This window comes from Ochotona princeps, chromosome 7 (genome assembly GCF_030435755.1).
Source record: "Ochotona princeps isolate mOchPri1 chromosome 7, mOchPri1.hap1, whole genome shotgun sequence".
NCBI lineage: Eukaryota > Metazoa > Chordata > Mammalia > Lagomorpha > Ochotonidae > Ochotona > Ochotona princeps.
Window position 1 is genome coordinate 83896054 of NC_080838.1, and position 21524 is coordinate 83917577.

A 21524-nucleotide genomic window follows, 5' to 3' on the forward strand; every position below is an offset into this window, starting at 1 on the left:
TCCTGGGGTGTTCAAGGCGAGGACTTTAGCCGCCGGGCCCGAGATTTCAGAATTTTCAAATCCCTATTCAAGTCTGACCATGCCGGAGGACCAGCTCCACAGCCCCTTCTGGGCTCGGTGCCCACGGAGGACCTGAGTCCTTCATCACCTGACCTGAGGTCAGTCTTGAGCCCCTGCCTCCCTACCGTGGCGTAGCCCACCCCATGCAGCATCCCCAGTTCTGTGTTTGGAACAAAGCATGTGGCCTCCTGAGTCACAACCCGGTCTCCGCCCCCCACTATCCACAGTGTCACACAATTGGGACAAAGAGTCCTTTCTCCTCTCTGACCGCTTCCCAATGACCCAATAGCTGCTGGCTGAGAGCAGGCTCTGGCTGATAAGGACTCTCCCTGCCAAGCTCTGAGGCCTGGCAGTCCCTGCCTTCCCCGCGCCCCTGGCCGCAGTCACCTTGAGCTGCTAGGCTGCTAACTCACCCCAGTCCAGCCTCCTCCCCCTTGACAGAAGGAAGGACGGCCCACCTCTGCGCTCTCCTTGGCTGCGGCTGGGATTTCACTAGCTGGCTTGCAGGACAGGACCCTAAAAGAACTTTTTCATTGAAATCTTCTCTCTTGGATAAAGAAGACTGAGCAGTGATTTGTTCCCTGAGATAAGCTATGAAGCCAAACATGTAAAAAATTGAAAGCAGACTAACAAAGTGACAGTGCCTGCCAGGACATGAGCCTGGGGCAGGGCGTTGAGGAGCCCAGTCCCCAGAAGGCCTCCAGGCTTTGGGCATTGAAGAAGCTGCAAGCTTGGAGCAGATGGTGCCCCTGCAGAGTCAAAGAATGATGGCCCCAAGAACAGACGACTAGTGCATCTGTCTTGGATTTGGTGTGCAAAACCCAGCAATGTTCCCATCCTAACCAGGAACTATGTTACCTGGTAAGGCAAGGGGGACTTAAGGCTGTGGATGGGAAAGTTTACTAATATGCTTTTTTTTTTTTTTTTTTTAAGATTTATTTATTTTTATTGGAAAGTCAGATATGCAGAGACGAGGAGAAAGAGAGAGGAAGATCTTCCATCCACTGGTTCACTCCACAAGTGGCCACAATGGCCAGAGCTGAGTCTGTCCAAAGCCAGGAGCCAGGAGCTTCTTCCAGATCTTCCACACGGGTGCAGAGTCCCAAGGCTTTGGGCCTCCTTGACTGCTTTCCCAGGCCACAAGCAGGGAGCTGGATGGGAAGTGGAGCTGCCGGGATTAGAACCGGCGTCCGCATGGGATCCCGGGGCGTTCAAGGCGAGGACTTTAGCCGCTAGGCCATGCCACCGGGCCCAAGTATTTAGTTTTTAAAAAGTCATCAGAGGGCCCAGCTGTAGCCTAGCTGCTAAAGTCTTCGCCTTGCACCCACCAGGATCACTAAAATGAAAGACAATCGATGAACAGTTTCTTTGAGAAGACTGATAAAACGGGCAACTATCTGAAAAATTTGGTCAACTGTTAGGACAAAGAAGGAACAAAGCAACATTAGGCATGAAGAGCAAATCCAGGTTTCCAAATTTTGAAGTGTTTGAAAAGTCATCCTGGGCCCGGCGGTCCTCGCCTTGAACGCCTCAAGATCCCACATGGTTGCCAGTTCCCTGCTTGTGGCCTGGGAAAGCAGTGGAGGATGGCCCAAAGCTTTGGGACCCTGCACCCGCGTGGGAGACCTGGAGGAGGTTCCTGGTTCCCGGCTTCGGATCCGGGCACAGCACCGGCCGTTGCGGCTCACTTGGGGAGTGAATCATCGGAGGGAAGATCTTCCTCTGTGTCTCTCCTCCTCTCTGTGTATCTGACTTTGTAATAAAAATTAATAAATCTTTAAAAAAAAAAAGAAAAGTCATCCTGGTATGAGATGAATGACAAACAGCTGAGAGCAGCATGGTGCAGACAAGGCTCTGTGACCGGCAGCACAAACAGCAAGGACTCTGACCGAGTGGTGGATGGCCAGCCTGGACCACTGTGCTCCTGGCTCTGGGGAGAAGCAGGGGAGGCCAAGGCAAGGAGGCACTTTCTAAGGCCCAAAAAGGAAGGTTACATAAGCTGCTTTGATAGTTATTTTTGGCAGTAGGGCCCAAGTAACAAGTGTAACACCCGTCCAAGTCACTAGGGGCAGACGTCCTCACAGAGCACGCTGAGTGTCGTGGCCATGTCCTCATGTGGGTGGTGGCTTTCCAAGAATCCTTATCACCATTTTGGTTCTGGGCAGCAGTGCTTGAAAATCTCCTCTATAGCCCCTTGACTGCACTTGGCTTGCATCTGGTTTAAGTGGCTTCATGTTGATTCTAACACGGCTTCTCTCAGAAATAAACCTGGCATTCAGCAAAACCAGGCTTAAACTTCAAACTTACAGTCAAGTAGGGTGAAGTCTAGGAGGGAGCCAGCACATGCCATACTCAGGGACCTCCAGGTGCTGTCCACTCCCGCTCGACCCGCCCGGGCAGTCGGTATGGGGGTGTCCTAAGGTAGGTGTGGTTGATTGTGCTTTTGTTTGGCTGACCTCTAGTCCTCCACTCCAGCTGCACCGAGCAGAGGTCACGACCACCCAGTTCCAGCCTGCTGAAGCTGTCTCTGGCGCTGGGAGGGATCCGTGAGGCCCTGCACGTGCCCCTGGCGTTCGCTGGAACAGCTGCTTCGGGAATCGCTGGTAATACAACGTATTCCTCCTTCCTCTGCACCACGACTCCCTCAGCCCCCCTTTTAATGAAATTAATGACATGTAACTCAGTAGTTAACACACCAGTTAAGATGCCAACGTCGCTATCAGACTTCCTGGACTGCACACCTGCCTGCAGCTCCCCACTGCACCTCCCTAACACAGAGACCGCAGGCCCACAGGAGACCAGGGCTGTGCTCAGCTGGGTCACCAAGGGAGTGAGCAGGAGATGGGGGCGCTCTCTCACTCTCTCCCTTTCAAATCATTTATTTTAAAAAGTATTTTACTTTAAAAATTAGAGTTGGAGGGAGAAGCAGTGAAACAGAGCTACGGCCTACTGGTTCCCTCCCCAGGTGGCTGCAGTGCCCAGCGCTGGGTTGCGGGAGTCTGGCTTCTTCAGCAACCGGCCAAACCGAGCCTGTTCTGCGCGCCTTTGGGACTGATGCTCTAGGCAGGTGACTCAGCACCAGTGCTACTCACTTCTCGCAGACCCCAGCCTCCCTGCAGACCCCGACTCCCGGGAGTCCACCTCCAGACTCAACGCCTGGGGCTGCTGCTTCTGTATCAGGACTGCTGCAGCACGCTGAAAAGCAAATCTGAATATTTTTCCTACTATTCCTAGCTATATGGTAGCAGAAGCACGCTTAGGTCACTGCGTCAACTCTGCTTCTCGTCAGTGTTTGCAAGTGAAAGCCTTGGCATCATGCTTGTTTTCCCTTTGCACCCTCTACACAAAATCCAGCTTCTCACTAACGCAAACACACTAACACACTGCATGGCTCCAAGTGAGCACTCTGCATGAACGTAACGCATGATCCAGAATGGTAAACTGTGCAGCAGAGCTATTTCACGGTCGCACAGATTTTCATACATGTTGCTTTTATTTCATGCTTTCAAATCCATCATTTTAACTCTCTGCTTTTCCAAGACTAGCTGCGGAATGTTGACTTTGCCCCTGTAGGCCTGGGTGTGACTGTCCCCAGGAGCCCGGGTCGTGGTGCTTTCCCCATGGGGAGCAGAGCTGGGACGCCCCGAACTCAGAATGCACTGTTCAAAGGACATTGCCCCAGGGGTCAGGACACACCGAGGTGGTCCTGTGTGGCTGGCACTGCTGCTGCTTCTGCACAGGGAAGTTTTTGACCAAAAAGCATTAATTTATGCTCACTGGTACAGGTAGGCACTGGCATGCGGCAGCGGATTAAGCCATTGCCTGTGACATTGCATCTCACATTGTCACTCTAGTTGGAGCTGTGTTGCTCTGCTTCCAGTCCAGCTTTCTGCTAATGCACCTGGGAAAGCAGAAGATGATCCCAGGGCTTTGACCCTGATGCCCACATGGGAGACCGAGAGGAAGCTCCAGGCTCCTGGCCCCTTCCTGGCCATTGTGGCCATCCGGGAGCGAGCCAGTGGGTATGAATTTCTCTCTCTTCTGCCTTGGCTGTGAGGTTAAAGCTTCCTCGTTGTCCCAAATCCCAGTTATCCAAATCACAGGTTGGCAAGCAGCCACAGGCCCCTTCTCAGCTGCTCTGTGTTCTCCCTGATTATTCACCCCGTATTGTTGTTTCTGCTGGCACAGGAGTGACGCTTGTGCCCTCTGAAATGCATGCCGAGAAGAGTGGTGCCATGAGGAGTCAGGAATTGGGCTCCGCTGGCCGCTTTGCAGAACTGCCGCCATGCTTGCTAGGTGGGCAGTGGGCTGTCAGAACGCAAGGCTGTCCCTGTGCTTGCTGATTGGCCCAGGGCTGCGTGCGCACCTGGACGCTGTGAGCACACACAGCTGTCACGCTCTCAGCTGCCAACCTTCACAACCCATCCAATCTAAGGATCTTCCTGCAGCAGCAGCAGCCGACAGCTTGAGCCGACAACCCGGTGACGCCCACGCCTTGTTGAGCCTCGCGGTGCGCACTGTTGTATCGTAGGAGGTGAGCAGTGCAGCAGTGGCTGATGGCAGTGAGGTCAACCTGCTCTGATCCCACCATACGGTGGGGGAGACCTGAGTCTGCCAACAGATTCCACTGCACCTCACCTCTCTCTCTGCTACACCTGCCTCTGTCTGATGCCCCCCTGCCCCTGCTGTGGACTGGTCCTACTGTCCATGCCAGACAGGGAGCTATCTCCTAAGGGTGTGTCCCACCTAGCCTGTCCTGAGGGGCAGGGGAAGGCTGAACAATGCGCAGCGGCTGGGAAGTCCTGGCTCAAGGTGCTGGCAGCTCTGCAGCCTGCCGGGGACCTGCCTGCAAGTGTGGCAGGGGAAGCAAGCTCTATCAGGACGCATAGTCACCTAGCAAAGACCAGCAACTTGGGGGTAAAGGGTCACAGGCAACGAAGTTGGGCAGGGGAAGGTGGGTGCCGCACAACGTGAGACTGCAAGAGGGAAGGATGGCAAACTGTGCCCCTCCCCTCCCCCCACGAACATCTGCTCCACCTCTGCTGAGATGCTTAGAGTTCAAAATTGCCCACCACAATACACCACCACATCCTTGGCTTCCACAAAGGAAGCTCCTGCCCTGTGGGTCAGAACCAAGTGTTGGCAAACACTGAACCATTCCACACGAGGAGGTGGCATTGTGCATTGGCTTTGCCCTGTTTGAGAAGTGGGTGGTTACGCGAATTCTCCCGGCTCCACACTGTGGAATACTGCTCAGCAATGAAAAGGTGACGAACAGCTGACATACCCAATGTGGGTGACTCACCAGAGAATTATGCCAACTTCAAAGGTATTATACTGTGTGGTTCCACAGGAATGGCCGCCTCAAAATGAGACGATTACAGAGGAGAGGACAGACGGCAGCCAGGAGTCCAGGAAAGGGGGAGCCGGCAGGGATGGATCGTGGCTGTCAGAGGCCCCACAGGGATCTGATGCCGTGGAAACAGAGCTGTTGGGTGTTCACTGTGGGGTGGAAACACAGACAGACACATGGGGCAAGCCATGTCCCCAGGGAGTGGGGGTGGGGCTGCCGGCTGCATAGACTTAACCTCACAGTTCATCCCAAGGTCCTGTGAAGGAGTGTCATTGCCCGAGCCATTCTCAAGCAGCTTGAGAAGCATTCCACAACATGTTATCAGCACAAGGCTAGCAACAACAGTTTGGTTTAAGGATGACACTAAGCTCCCGAACCATTCATTATAGCTCAGACCTAAGCGGAAAGTCGAGTAGTGTAAGTCCCCGCTACCCTCATAGCATTACCATCAACCGCGCGCTGGCTCCAGATCCGATCTGCTGAACTAAGGATCTACCTAGGAACCACAGGCCTGGTGATCGAACACACACTGAAGTCTCAGAAGCGCTTGCTGAAATCCTTTATTCAATTGTAAGGGAGTATGACTGCAAACAGTTACCTAGAAATGTTCTCTCCTAAGGCCCTAAATGGCATTTCCAAAAGCCTGACATCATCACACACGCACTGCTACAATGCACACCCCGAGTTGTCTTGGATGCAGGGAGCAGAAATGGTGAGCTGCAAGTTCTGCTCGTTTGCTGTGTAACTTGAGAGGTCTTGGCTTTGTTAGTAAGGCATGGATGGGGTGAGGTGGATGCCTCCCAAATCTCCTGGGAAGTACCCACAGAGGAGCTGTGCAGGCTGTCCTGGGGAAGGGTGAGCTCCCGGGGGGCCGGAAACCCCACACCACCATGGCCCGACCTTGAGGCCGTGCTGCTGGATCCTTTCTCACCCACTGAACCTCATCTGGACAAAAGAGCGCAACGGCTGCTTAACGAAAGCCGGTAACAAGCCGCACGGCACTGCTCAGATTCCGAGCGTAACGGCCATGCCGAAGTCTCGGGCACGGAACACACATGCGTGTAGCACTCCTTAGAGCGACTCCAGTGAGCCTTGTAAAATCAATGATGACTTAGCCTATCCACTGTTTTCATGGCTGCCCTGTAAGGGCGAACCAGCTTGCGGTGTAGTATGGAGAATGGAGCGCATACCCTGGAGCTAGCACTTGGCCAGGAACACTGGTTCCGCCACTGCCTAGCTCCTGTGATCATGAAAGCTGCCTATTCCTGAAAAATTCAGCAACCTTACTCAATGATACAGCCCCACCGTCCTTAATCTACAATTGCAAGATGCAAAACACTGAAGATCAGAATGCTTTTGTAGATGAATTTCTGTATAGCTTTCCCCGTCTGTAATTTACACACCATAAAGTTCGTTGCCCAAAACGTCTGCTTGCCCAGCTATGGGAAGCCCTGACGGTAACACTCTGTCCCTGCCCTACAGGCTTGTCTGTTCCAGGGGTGCCATTCAGCGGAACACACAGCATTGAGTCCTGACTGGCTTCCTGCACACGCTGTGCGGGACCATGCGTGCGGTCTTGGTCTCTGCCGTCGGCTCTATTTGTGAGTAGCCGTCTATAGACGCAGGTGCTGTCTGTTTACCTGTTTGCCAGCTGACAAACTGCCTTGGTTGTAGCTGTTATTATTAATCCTTTTATGAATTTTTTTGTAAATAAGAGCTAATGTAGACAAGATATTTTTAGGCTTCTTGGTTAGTGGCCGATACAGTAAATGTAGGTTTAACGTTATTTTACAGCAAAAGCAGGCACGTACGAAGTCTAATTTCCCCACATCCTGGCCCATTCTTGGTTTAGTGCCATCCCAATGGGTGTTCCACACAGACCTCAGCACAGGGCTATCTTCAATGTGGCCACTGTGGGTCATGATGCTGATCCACGTCAGAGGCGGCCACCTGGCGGGTACAGCCTGCCATCACGCAACGCTCCTCGCGCCTGTCTTGACCAGGTCCTTCCAGAGGACGCCAGGGACATCGCAGCCAGACTGTGGTGAATGGCTTTCATTTCTAGCATGTGACCCATTCACAAACACCTCAGAGCCCATGCCAGGAAACTCAGGGGGCTCTGCTCTCCATATCAGAACAATTCCGATGACTTTCCACACTTTAATTAGCAGCACTTTAATGACAGAAGTCCAGTGATCCACGAATCACAGTCCTTGCTACGATTCACAGACTGGCATCACAAACCAGGGCTGCCGACGCTGATGACAGCAAGCTTGGTCAACAGGGAGGCGGAGAGAGGAGGCCTCATCGCAGCACACACAGGCAGACGCGACCAGAGCACATGGCACGCTAGGCCTGTCTTCTCACAGCTGTTTCTCGCTTCAGGGTCCTACGCCATCCATGTGGCTTTGCCAGCAGCCATGTGCGTAATGTCCTGGTCACTGTGGCAAGAGGTAGTTGTCGGAGGTGCAGAGTTTGTGCTGCGTGATGGAATCTAAAGAGAGAGAGAGAAAGCAGTATGGCGTTACAAGTGCAGTGACTCGGGGAAGGATGTCTTTTCACGCACACTCAGCCAAGTTCAGAAAACCCCAGGAGAGTCAGAGCCGTGTTATCCGTATAGCACACAGTGGGGAGGGTGGAATTTAGAATAAAGGCAGCATTAGATCTTCAGGCACACTGGCCCTGGGGCCGATGCTCAACAGCACCTCTCACAACACTGTGTCCATCCCAGTGAAATGTTCTGTGGGCAAGGTGCTGTGTGGGACCCAGCAGACCCCAGCTCCGACCCCAGCTCGTGACCTCACACATGCCTGTTGACATAAGGCATGACACTAATGACAACGCCCAGTCTGTGTCACCCCGTCTCCTGAGCCAGGTTTTCCATCTGGAGTTTGAAGCTAATAGGCACAGTCTAAAAGTTCGTTCTTCGGTGACTTCAGAGATTTCAGGTAGTTCCTGGTCCCGGAGAGCATTGCAGGCGCAGCCAACCACCAGCACGGTTGCACGCAGCAGCTGGCTGGACAGAATCCCTCATTATTTCTTCAAGCCTGGATTGTCTCCTGTCCCGACTAGCAGAATGAAAGAGGCGCACGCACGCCCAGCACTGCAGGCTTCCACAGTGGGCTAGACTGACTGCGTTTGTTGTCCAGTTGTCTGTTCCACGTGAAGGCCCTGTCACGCTGTGGAGTGGTGGAAGATGGACAACCACCGTGGCTGTGTGGTACAAGGGCTCATCCCACCTGAGCTCCATCCAGGCAGTGCCCCAGGGATGTCACTGCAACCTCCCAGCACAAGTGTGCTTCCCAATGTCTGCTTGGGGGGGATCTCTCAGAGGAACTCCAGATGGGAGGAAGACTAAGACTTCCAGAGGCAACACTAGATGAAGAGTCACCTATGCACACACTGAAGTTACAGTCCAGATTACAGAACTCTAACAATGATCAAGAGTCAGGAGCACTGCCTAATTCCCCGTGACAGCCAAGTGGGCTAACTCATGTTTGTATATTAGTCTTTACTTTTGATATGGCTTCTGTATGTTTTAGACCTGTCATTTGTCTTTTGACTCTTCTTCTGCAAGCTTCTACTTTTTATGTTTTAAAAAATATACATTTTTTTTTTTTTACTGCCATCAGTTGTGGAGTCGCGGGGGGCAGCTCACTCTTAATGTCCAGATCATAAAGTAATTTAGCCATATTGCTTGACAGGTTGTGAAAACTCTATAGATTTGATTTTTACATTCAGATTTCCGACTGGATATAATTTCTGAAAATCAGATACACTGTGGAGAGCATGGTCTTTCCTATTAATCCAAGAATGCAATATAATCTCAAAGTTTTAAACTTGAAGTTTTATTTGAATGACAGACTCTCTCACACACAGGGAGACAGAGTGAGAAGGGGGTGGGAAAAAGAGAGAGAGAGAGAGAGAGAGAGAATATCTTCCTTCCACTGGCTTGCTCCTCAAATGGCCAACGAGGCTGGGGCTGGGCCGGGCTGAGGCAGGAACCTAGAACTCCATCAGGTTCTCCCACGTGGTGGCAGGGCCCAAGCACCTGGGCCATCACACACCACTACCATGTATTTGAGATGCTAGAGCTTTAACCTACAATACCACAAACTGGCTTCAAGTTTTAAGCCTTTTATAAAAAGATTTTTATTTATTTTTATTGCAAAGTCAGATATACAGAGAGGAATATCTTCTGTCCGATGGTTCACTCCTCAAGTGACCGCAATGGCTGGAGCTGAGCCAATCCGAAGCCAGGAGCCAGGAGCTCCTGCAGGTCTCCCACGCGGGTGCAGGGTCTCAAGGCTTTGGGCAGTCCTCGACTGCTTTCCCAGGCCACAAGCAGGGAGCTGGATGGGAAGCAGGGCTGCTGGGATTAGAACTGGTGCCCATATGGGGTCCTGGCACATGCTAGGAGAGGACCTTAACCACTAAGCCATAGCGCTGGGCCCAAGTTTTTAAACTTCTAAAAAAGAAAATTTGATATGTTTATTTTAATGTTTCTGCAAAAGGGAAAACGCACAAAGCGGTCGTGGAAAAGGGGAATGACGAGAGGGAATGTGACATGCAGACACAAAGGCAACCACGGCCCGCACTACAACGCAACAGTCTCAGCAGTCAAATGGCACGTCACGAGCCCAGGGCAGACAGGTCAGTGGGAGAGAAGATCCAGAACACAGCCATGCAGATAGCGGGATTAAGGACATGAGTCGGAGCGGCATTTTAAGTTGGTGGGAAACGGCTGAGCTTATTAAAATGGCCCTCTTGGATCACTCAGTAAGTAAACTAAAAACGAACTGAAGCACCAAAGTTAAAACAAAACCAAACCAAAGGAAAAACCCACCATAAACAGGAGGCTTACGAGACTGTTTGTGAACCTCTGGGGCTGGGGACCAGCTTCCTGACCAAACCAATAAATGTAGATTCCATGTAGGTTTCTGGGTTTATTAAAAACCAATAATCAAAAAAACTTAAAAGTTCTGCCATGCTGAAGACACTGTGAACAAGATACAGATGGAATCTTATGACGTCTATAACAAGATACTCTCCGCACCGTTCAAGTACTGCTGGCAAACAATGCGAAACAAAAATAATAATGAACAAAAAACAATGTAAAAATGGGCAAGAAATAGACACAACTAAATGAAATATTAACCCCAGGACAGCCACGCCGGTGAGTGGCTTAGTCATCAGGGAATGCCTGACTCACCCATGAGATCCTTCTAAACACATCAGACGGAACGTGGCTGGTGCCCGGCCTGGCAAATGCTAGGGGAAAACAGGAATCCACACCCTGGTGCGAGAGGCGGTGAGCGACCCAGGCAGCCTCCCGCAGACACAGCCCCGGGCACAGAAATTCCTCCTCTGTGAGTCTCCTACATGGAACCAGTCACAAGCCTGTGACTGCGCTAACAATAATTATAGCTCAAACAAATGAATCTAATTTGTTCCAATTAGAACAGATACAACATTTAAAATATATGGGCCAGTTAGACTAACCCAAATGTTCAAATATAGGGGATGCATAAATTCAACAGTTAAAAAGACTAAAACGTGTGAGATAAATAAATAAAAACTGGAAACATACATGAACTGCCTCTCACATGCAAACAAATCTCCTAAACAATTCCCATGTTCATATGTTTACGAAAGGGCAGAATGAGAAGCGAGCATGTGACAGGCGGTCAGCACCGCTTCTGATGTCAGCATCCCACGGGAGCACCAGCGCTGGACGCTCTGCCTCTGGTCCACCCCCTGCTAACGCGCCTGGGAAAGCGGTGCAGGACGGTGCAAGTGCCTGGGCCCTTGGCGTTGACATGGATGAGGCTCCTGGCTGTTGGACTCAGCCTTGCCCAGCCCTGGCCACTGAAGCCCTTTGGGGAGTGACCTACTGGATGGGAGATCTCTTTCTCTCAGTCTGCCTTTCAAATAAATAAAACACACTTTAAAAGGGTAAACCAATTGGGGTCTCCATGCATTTCTCAGCTGTTTGAAGTAGGACTGCATTTGGTCCCCATTTCTCCTCCTGCGTCCATGATTCGATAGGCGCCAAGCACAGCGTCACTTCAGCGGAGACAGAGTCTGGGCACCGAGCAGGGACCATATTGACAAGCTGGCTCTGAGCCAGCAGTGAGTGTGGAAGAGCAGGGCTCACGGCCGGATGCTGAGCCCTGCTGGGTGGCTCTGTGGGCCCGCTCCCTTGCCCAGGCCAACACCTGGCACAGCCCGGCAGAGGTGGTAAGGACTTCTGATACACAGAAAACCCAGAAGAAAAAACTATTATGTCTGTGAATGCTGGGTGGTTGATTTTGAGAGGAGACACAGAATGATGAGAGGGACCCCCGTGTGGCTCCTGGAGGCCCTGGGAAGAGACACAGCTGTTGTGGTGCCTAGCTTTGCTTCCACAAAGTGAAAAGAAATCCTAATGGTTTAAAAAACAAACCTTTTCTGGTCTAGCTCTTGTGACTTTATTATAACCCCCTCCAAAAGCACATAAAGTAATAGGAAAAAATCAAAGCCATTAAAAAGTGACCAAACCAGGAATGGTACTGTGGTGTGGCAGCTAAAGTTGCCCCCTAGCACGAGCATCCAGTGGGAGCCAATTCAGCCCTGGCTCTTCACCTGCTAATGTGCCTGGGAAAGCAACAAAAGACGGCCCACGTGCTTGGATCCCAGGAAGCACGGGGGAGACCCGGATGAAGCTCCTGAATCCTGGCTTCTGTCTGACCCAGCCCTGGCCACTGTGGCCATCTGAGCAGTGAACCCATGGATGCGAGACCTCTTTTCCTCTCTCTACCTCTGCCTTTCCCTCCCTCCACCAATTCCTTTCAAAAAAACTGAGTAAATCTATTTTTTTTAAAAGGCAAGCCAACACCAAAACAGCCACACAACGGTGACATTTTCATTTTGCAGTGAATTACAAATCTGCAAGTGGTCATCACAGGATGATTCCATGACTTTTAACAAACTGTTCCGTCCAAGCAACCTTGAAGAGCTTGCCTCCCACAACAGCCCCTTGGAATTCACTTCCTTTACACATTCAAGTAGGGCCTTTCATTCCCTCCCACTAAGTGACTGCTTTCCTTTTACAACAGCTCGAGATGCTGCTGTTTAACTTCACAGTGTTTAACGCAGCATCCTGCAGACAGGCTCTGGCGGGACTGGCTGTCCAGATGTCCACGTCCCGTACCCGGGGGGCTGCGTTCAGTTCCCGCCTCCACTCCTGACCCCAGCTTCTGCTAATGCAGACCCCGGGAGGCAGTGCTGATGGCTCCGGTGGCTGGGTCCCTCCAGCATGTGGGAGACCTGGGTTGAGCTTCTGGCTTCTGGCTTCACAACCTCCCCGGGCGTACCTTTAACAGGTGTCTGGGGAGTAAAACAGCAGACTAGAACAGAGAGCATGCTTTTCTCTCTCCACCAAATATAAAAAGAAAATGTTCGAGATGTGTTTGTCTCTAAGGATTAGTAGGACAAAGGCACCCACAACCACTGTGCTGCTGTGTCCTGGGCTCATTGCACTCCTCAGCGACCCTCGAAGATGCCTGCTGAAGACAGGTGCCACCACGTACCATGCACAGGCTGGGGGTCTTAACTCTGTGGATGAAGGACCTGAGAGAACGGGGCATCCACTTCAGGTCCAAGAAGAGACCAGTGCCAGAGGCTGGGGAGACAGCAGGTGGTCTGGCCCTATGTTTGATGGCATGTGCATGTGTAAAGTAAAACCCTCCACATTTGCACACAGTTGGGCTACTGGATTGCAATTTCATTCGAGAAAAGCAAAATATGAACTAATAAATATTCAAAACATCTATGGTGTTATGTCCAAGGTCTGGCTGGGGGTGTGGGGAGGAGGTGCCCAGGAGTTGGGGGATTTCATGAAGGAGGGCTGCTGTCACGCACAATACCCCGATGTTACCCTGACACACAGGTTTTCCACCGGGAGATCAGACTGGGACACAAGGCACAGCAGAGAAGAGGAGCCCAGTGGGGGCTGCAAACCCAGCCCCGAAACTCAAACTGCCAACAGAATGGGCAGGTGGTGACCGTGGTAGGAACAGGGAGCCACCAGTAGTCACCCAGCCTTGACGTGGCAGGATAAGTGCGGCTGGGCACCTGGGCCTCTCTGCCTGGCACATGGTCCCCAGGTCAGGGAGCACTGGAGTGGACAGTGACTATGTGCCCAGACCCGGGCACAGATCTGTGAGCTAAACCAAAGCCTGCTGTGCAGGCAGCGTCATTCTGAAGCACACAGGAGTTGCTTTGTGAAAGAACAAAGCCAAAACGTTGGGCCTGACACAGTAGCCTAGCGGCTAAAGTCCTCACCTTGCGTGCACCGGGATCCCACATGGGCACCAGTTCTAATTCCGGTGGCCCTAGTTCCAATCCAGCTCCCTGCTTGTGCCCCAGGAAAGCAGTCGAGGACGGCCCAAAGCCCTGAGACCCTGCTCCCACCTGGGAGACCTAGAAGAAGCTCCTGGCTTCGGATCGGCTCAGCTCTGGCTGTTGTGGCCGCCTGGGGAGTGAATCAGCAGACATAAGATCTTCCTCTCTGTCTCTCCTCTTCTCTGTATACCTGCCTTTCCAATAAAAAAAAAAAAAGTTAAAAAAAGAAAAAAAACCCAACCCTGAATGTTTCAGAACATGAGATGTCCTCGAGGTTATATTCTTGGCATCTGAGGAGTGAACAGTCTTCCGGCTTTCACACGGCAGTTAAGATTGGTTTGTCTTTTTTTTTTAGTAAGTTTCCAGGCAAAAGATAAATTACCCTGTGCCACACAGTTAAAAAAAAAAAGCCTTCTGATTGCCATACTTTAAAAACACATCCAAGGAAGTGCATCAATCACTTAGAGAATTGCACGCAGCCTCCGTGGCTCCGTGTGGCTGCAGCTCGGACAAACACGGCACCCGCTCATCTGCTGAGGGGAAAGGCGCAGCAGGGCTGGGAAGCAGCAGAGGTGTGGGACGCAGGGACGAGGGGGCACAGGGCACGACAGGGAGGCAGGGAGAGCCGGGGCGGGAGTGAAGATGGAGAAAAATCTCCCTGAGGAAGCCACGCGTGGCTCTGGGCCTGGCCTGGACTATCCGGAACGAGCTGTGTCCCCAGCTGTGTCTGCTCAGCCTGACCGCTGCACCTCACAAGTGGGCTCTCACTGCAGACAAGGTCCTGCAGGGGATGAGCAAGGTGGCCCGAGGTCCCCAGAGGTCCTGATCGGTGTGCTGTGGCTACTGTGTGACGAGATCAGGGACCGGTGCCGCGGCACACTGGGCCAGGCCGGCATCCCACATGAGCGCTGCTTCCAGTGCTCCGACCCAGCTCCCTAGTAACCTACCAGGCAGACAGCGGAAGGCGGCCACATGCTTGGGGCCCTGCCACCCACAGGGGAGGCCCTGACGGAGCTGCAGCCTCCGGATACTGGCTTGGCCCAGGCCATTCTGGCCATGTGAGGAGTAAACCGGCAAGCGGAAGTAGTTTATCCCTTTCTGTTACTCGGTCCTTCAAATAAATAAATCAGTCTGTCTTTTAAAAGGCGAGCAGCCTAGGGCCCAGCATGAGATGGCAGGCCCACACACACAGGGACAAAACCACGGGAGGGCACAGCAAGAAGGCAGTGACTGGCAGCCCTGGAGAAAGGCCTTGGGAGGAACCCATACTGCTGTCCCCGACCATGGACTTGCAACTTATGGAACTGAGGAAATGCCACGTGCCACAGCACAGCCTGTGGCATGCTGCTGCAGTGGCTGGAGCAGACGAGGGTGATTGCCAAGCCTAGGTCTGTCCCTAGAGAGGCCCCTGTCCAGGGCCAAAGCTCCGGCACAAACCCTGCAGTGCCACCTTGGCTGCATACCCACATCCCGACCGTGCTGGCTCCAACGCTCATTTCCCTGGCAGCCACAGGGCAGCTCCCGGAGCCAACACAGCAGATCGTGGCCGGCGGCGGCTCCTGAGCCAGTCTCTCTGGGGGCACGGGGACAGGTGTAGCTCTGTCGCGCCCGTCACGAGTGCTCCCCAGTGACCGTTACTGCCATCTCTAAGCCTTCACTATCACTGGAGCCAGAGAGAGGAGTGTGACAGGGACCCCGGGTGGGAACAAGGCAGGTGGGCAGGCAGGGTGACTCCGAGCACAGCATGCCTGGGCCTGCAGTGTGGGAAGGTGGGAAAGGCAGGCGTCTGCTAAGATGTCCCTTTCGCGCGGAGCTGTCCTCTAGCCGTCAAGGACAATGGGATCGGGCTCCAGGTTTCCTTCTCATGACCCCTGGCCATGTGGGTGAGGTCCCACAACAGAGGCCCTGAAGCAAACATGGAGCATTCACCGCCACCCACTGGTGCCATCCCCTCGCTCCCACAGACCCATCCGTTTCCACACCCGCCTTCCTACCTAAGACCCATTTCTCTGACAGGTACTTGACTGTTTCTTTCTTCTTCCCGCTGTAAGGCCCAATACAGATGCTGGCCTGGCCAGGAGCTCGGCTGACCTGACCGCCACACAGCTGCACCAGTTCACACAGCTTGGCCCAGGGAGGGCTGCTGGCTGGCGAGATGAACATGGGAGGCTGAGCAGCGAAGAGGGTCCCCTGGTACTGTCCCAGGGCCAAGTGACGCTCGCGACGGCAGACCTGGAGGGGGAAAGAGGGACAGGGTGAGGCACAGAATCGGCTCAGTCCTTGCTTAGCCTGGGTGAGCTGTGCAGCTCGTGTCACCCTTCTTGGGACAACAGCAGCCTACATGTAAGGTGTTTGAATTCTGAGGACCTGGGAAGATGGTACAACACTGGCACAAAACTGAGATTTCCTGAAGTGGCCATTAGTACAATTCCAAGCAGATAACTTACTAGGCAAAGCTATCCATACACCCTTGAACTCTCACACATCATACAACCAAGAGTTGAGAGTGACTGAGGGTTGAACAAGGTGAGAACACAGTGACAGTACTGCACATCCTCACCAGTCCCCAGGGCAAAGGGTAACTGGGGGTTTCGTAGACAGACCCAGCATTTCAAAGGCTCCTGGCACCTGCCTGGCGTCAGCAAGCCCTGGAGCCCCAAAGCGGCGGGCGGCAATGCCGCACTTCCAACCTGGTGTTCTGCATGGGCAGAGCAAGGATTCCCGTTGGCGGCAACACGACGGGATGTTACTGGAATGGGCGTGATGACAGGAGTAGGCATCAAACTGTGCTCCTGCTCACTCAGGGCACTGCGTCTCTCCAAGGAACAGCAAGAAGGCCTGTCAGTCTGAGTACACACACAGTTTACCAAGTACTAATCCATAAAGGCTCCTGCCTTAGAGCGGACGTGATGATTATTTGTCACTTGTACTTTGAGATTTTCACTTCCATAAAATCTGAGCTCAGTGCCTCAGAAACATCAGTGGCTTTGAGGGGTCTGGGGACTTGCAGGAGTGGATGTGGGGAGCTGGCAGGAACCAGATCCCAGAGTGGCTGATGAGCTCCCCGTCTGTGCCGCTCACAGAACTGCACAGTGACTTGTGCCCCTCTGCTCTTAAAAAAAAAAGACCAAACAGTGAGGAGAAAACCGCTCCAGTGCCAGTGCCATGGATCCAGTACACTCTTCCCCCACCAGGGGTTTTTATCCTTTACCCCTTCCCTGTCCCTTCTATCCCTGACCCCTGCAGCTGAGCACTGCACGCTAGTGCCAATGATTCTACCTGTGTGCTAACTGTGCCTATTCCTGGTGGAAAGATGATTAAGTTTATCTTGCAAATAAAAGCACTGAGCTGAAGCATGCCAAGTGCTTTGCTTTGGCTGAATGGTGAGGCAAGTTGCAGCAAACCCCTCCGGGCCAGGGTTTCCTGGATGAAATCAAGAAAGGCAGTCTTTTCTGCCAGAGTAGCATATGACTGCATATTTCAAACTGTGGATTCAAACAGTGATTGGCAATGGAAGCAACACACGTCTATGAAGTACTGCGACTTCCTGTGCAGATATGGTGGTGTTACTCCAGTCTCTCCTGTGTGCAGTGTGTGCATACACAAATGTGTATGAACATGCATGTATAAATACTAGTGTGTATGAATGTATTTGCACATGTGGGCACACGTGCATATATTTATGTGTGTGCATTTGTGTGTGTGTGTGTGTGTGTGTGCACACACATGGCGGATAGGAACTTAGAGGCTGTCTCTAGACAATCAGTTCTGAGGCTGCAGCCTGATTACCCAGTCCTCTGCCACCCTACCTGGACCAATGTTGAACAATGATGCCTACGCAATGGCTCCTCTGGATAAACCAATCTCTCCATGTGGCACTTGTTTCTCATATTGCCTTGGTTACCTAATCCTTAAATGATTTCTCCCTCCAGTTGTATGCTTAATTCTGTAATGACTCTCATGTCTACCTCCTCTGTATCCTTCTGTCCCTAGCGGCTGAAGGATGCAGGGCGAGTGCTGGCATGGGCTGCAGGAGAGAACATGTTGAGATCTCAGCTCTGCCACTTAGCAAATGCATGGCCCTGCTGAGTCCTAAACGCTGAAGTCTCAGCTTCTGCAAATGTATATTTAAAAAAAACCCAATGTTACGTATACCCAGCAAAAATACTGAGAGTTAGGATGAAAACCTATGCAAGCACAATGCCTGACTGCTAGGAAGGAGCTAAATGAACGCCAGCCACTACCTTGGTGCAGACGCCTTCTGCTGGTGTGGCTGCATGCCAGAGTCCCACGCGTCAGGAGGACCAAGGGGGCGGCACAAGTTAGCATGGAAGTCAACAGTTGTAGATTGCACAAGTATTAATATTTAGTGAATATCTGCATGCGCAGTATTAGTTGTCAAACTAGCTACTTTCTGCGAAAAATCCAATGTTAGTAGCCACAAAAGTCCTGTAAGGCCAAAACTCTCATTATACCCATTTTAGAGTTGATAAAACCCAAGGCTGGACTAATTTGACCACGATGCCAACTGGGGTGCTGTGGGACAGGTGTTCAACATGGATGTGTGGCTCAGCACACTCACGAGCATCATTTCCTTGACAGTAGCTATCTGAGGATACTCACGTCTGCTAGGACCATCTTTCACTTTCTGTTTTTTGTTTTTAATTTAGGATTTACTTATTGTTATTTTTATTTCAAAGGCAGAGAGTTATAGAGAGAAGAAGAAAAAGAGACAGATATTGTATCCGCTGATTCATTCCCTAAATAAATGATCATGCCTGGTGATGGGCTGTACTTCAATGCTTTTCCAAGGCCATCAGCAGGGAGTTGGACCAGAAGTGAAACAGCTGGGACACAAGGCAGCACCCAGACAGGATGCCGGTACGGCGGGCAGGGCTTAGCACGATATACCACAGTGCTGGCCCCCATCTTCCTCTTTCAAATAGGCCTGAGTCCACTGAATTTCTGTCTGACTTGAAGCTGGTTCTCCTTTGCTGATTTGGGACCTGAACTTGTGCTGTCTATAAATACGGTGTCCTGGATCTTCCTCATCTCCCAGTTACGTTATCTTGCACTACACAACCTGGGTACCTTCCCGTCTCCTTCGAGACCTGATATGGACAACAACCGCTGGTGCTTCTGCAGTGTCTTCTCGTCCTGGTGTTCGTGGACGCCAGGCACGTGACTAACACTGCCATATACCAGAGTGCTCCTGCACTGGGTCCTAACTGGAGCAGGGATGAGGAATTCTTTTTGTCGGCCAAGGCCATCTGGACATTTATAACACCATTTGTAGATTACACAAAGTCATCAACTTAAAATACCAACCTGCTGCAGATCATTGAATTTTGAGACCCACCTGTGCTGCCCTGGCAAGGCCAGACTCAGTGATTTCACAAGTCTCACATGCTGGCAGGTGGGATGTTCCCTGCCTCTGCTCTGGTAGGAGGGCCACACAGCTACCTGGCTCTTTGCTGTGTAGCAGGTATAGAGCCCATGTTCAGGGAGAAGTAGGGCATCTTTGTGGGGCGTGGGGGCCTATCTGTAGGGCTGAAGACTTCTCACACAACACTCAGATTAGCCCATGGAGGACAATGTAGACCCTAGATCCCAGGCCCCCCTTGTTCCCCGACCAGCCCATCTCCCAGCATGCCCTGGGCCTGAGCTCCAAGTGTCCCCATCCCAGCTCTTCTTAAGGAGCGGACCAGGAGGAGCCCAGTGGCGCCTCAGCTGCACACATCTGCATCTGTTTAGGAGAACTGGAAGCACAGAACATTTCACAGGCTGACAATGGGGAGAAGAGGACATGTCAAAGCAGAAGACTCACAAAACCCGTAAAGGAGTGCAGACGATTAAAAACCTCATGGCTCTTGGCAGCAAGTTCTCAGGCGAAAACATGTGTTGTCAACCATGGGAGTATGGTTTTTGTAATCAGCCTGTTTTAATGCCATGGCATTTTAGAATTTTCCAAAAGTAGAAAGAAATCCCAAAGAACTTCTCTGAGGAAGAGGGGCAGACATGATTGGGTGAGGGCAGCGAAGGGGCGTATGAAGGCAAGTGGGGGCTGCTGGTGGACACCTATCCTGGAAGCGTTGCGTAGCATAACCTTGATAAGGAAAACCCGCAATGGAATGAAGTCGTTGACACGGTCCAAGCAGACGAAAGGGAAGGGTTTGTGTTTTGTGTTTCTGAGACGCTGTCTTTAAGGAAAAGCTCTCATGGCTTAGCTTGTCCAGAGCTTACCTGTGAGCGAGCGTTCTCCTCCCGGGGACAGAGCATCGTGAAGCAGGGGCCAAAGGCATTCTCCCCCCTTCTGCTCAGTGCCCCTCGCGACCAACGCGGGGCTCAGTGAGTGCCAAATATGTCTCTTTTTTTTCTTAAAACGTCCTTTGAGTTTTTAAAAGGCTACATAAGTGATGGGAACACAATCGTCTTGGGAATCCACAAATAACTGTTTAAAAAGTCATAAATCTGGATTTCATGCCTCATAGTTTTCAACAACTACAAGAAGTATGTCAAAACTCCAAGCCAGCGTGCTCTGTCGCTGCAGCGGTCTGCAGGCTGGTGGCGCTGGGTCTTTTCCAGGCCCGTCGGTGACAACAACAGGGACTGCCCTGCAGTGTTTGGTTCGGAATTGCCGATGACTGGTTTAACTCTCATTTAAAAAACAAACAAAACCATGATAAACTGCAAGGAAATGAGCCCTTTTACATGTTGATGTGACTTATGTATGTGTAGGAATGGTTGTTTGACCCTTTATCAAGTGCTTGGTGGCAAGAAGTTTGCAAACCTTATAAAAATGCTATGTACATTCATGGTATAATTGCAATGGTTTAACTGCAAGTTCTAAGAGGAATTCTGGTTGTACCCCAATAACCCTAGGGTGTTCTGCAAGCTTCAGAGGAGGGCTCACTAAAATCTGCTGAAGCCTGGCACAGCCATGTTCGAGCTCTCCAGCTCAACCGACTGAGCTGTATAGGCAGAAAAAGCAGTTTAACAGGGGGCTCGCTAACACGAGCTCCATGACAGCCACGTGGGCCCCAGCCCAGAAGGACTTACAAAGACCGGAAGTGGCTGGGCATGCAGGAGGTCAGAAAAATCTTTCCATGCGAGACAAAGGAAAAGACTGGAAGCAAAGAGGTGCAGAAGAGACAGGTTGTGCTGTGACTCTGGGGTCCCCTGTCACCGCACACCTCCCTGAGGGCAGAGAGGGAGAACAATGGGCCCCAGCCCCTTCCAGATGGTGGAGACGGCCGTCAAGCATCTCTTACTGGCTGGTAAGGGCTGCCTAATGGGGTCTCAACACCGCTAGGAATCCAAGAGGTCCACGTGAGCTTCTCTATCCCCACAAGCTTCTAGGGTGACCGGGTGTTCTTTGGTCACACACAGCCCAGACCTTGCTACGATCACAGCAAAAGTCAGAGTTATCAGACAAAAGCACACCTATGCATTCAATGTAGATTTTAGGTGACACGGAAGCTTTCAGAAGAAAACCGAGGATCCAATGAAACGGGCAAATTTGGGTATTTTTGTGAAGAAGTGGGAAGAGTCGTGTGATTGCACAAATGGGATGCGACCGAATGGCACTGCCTGTCCCATTCTTCTTCGTGGCGTTATGTTCTCAGAGCAGGGGGAGAACTCCGCAGGGCTCCCCTTGAACGGGGGTCCTCTCGGGGAAGGTGAGGCGGCCTGCCTGCTCCCGTGGCTTTTTCAAGTGCCCAGAGCC

General features: G+C 51.8%; 1 protein-coding gene across 1 annotated transcript in view; it reads right to left on the reverse strand.

The window, feature by feature from the left end:
- Window positions 1-7431: 7431 nt before the first annotated feature.
- Window positions 7432-21524, reverse strand: part of MCPH1 (microcephalin 1) — a 190547-nt gene continuing 176454 nt past the window's right edge. The window contains exons 13-14 of the mRNA XM_058666665.1: window positions 15793-16030; window positions 7432-7907 (exon numbers count right to left, since the gene is read on the reverse strand). Coding sequence (XP_058522648.1) covers window positions 7852-7907; window positions 15793-16030 — 294 coding nt within the window. The 3' untranslated portion in view covers window positions 7432-7851. The remainder of the gene's footprint in view (window positions 7908-15792; window positions 16031-21524) is intronic.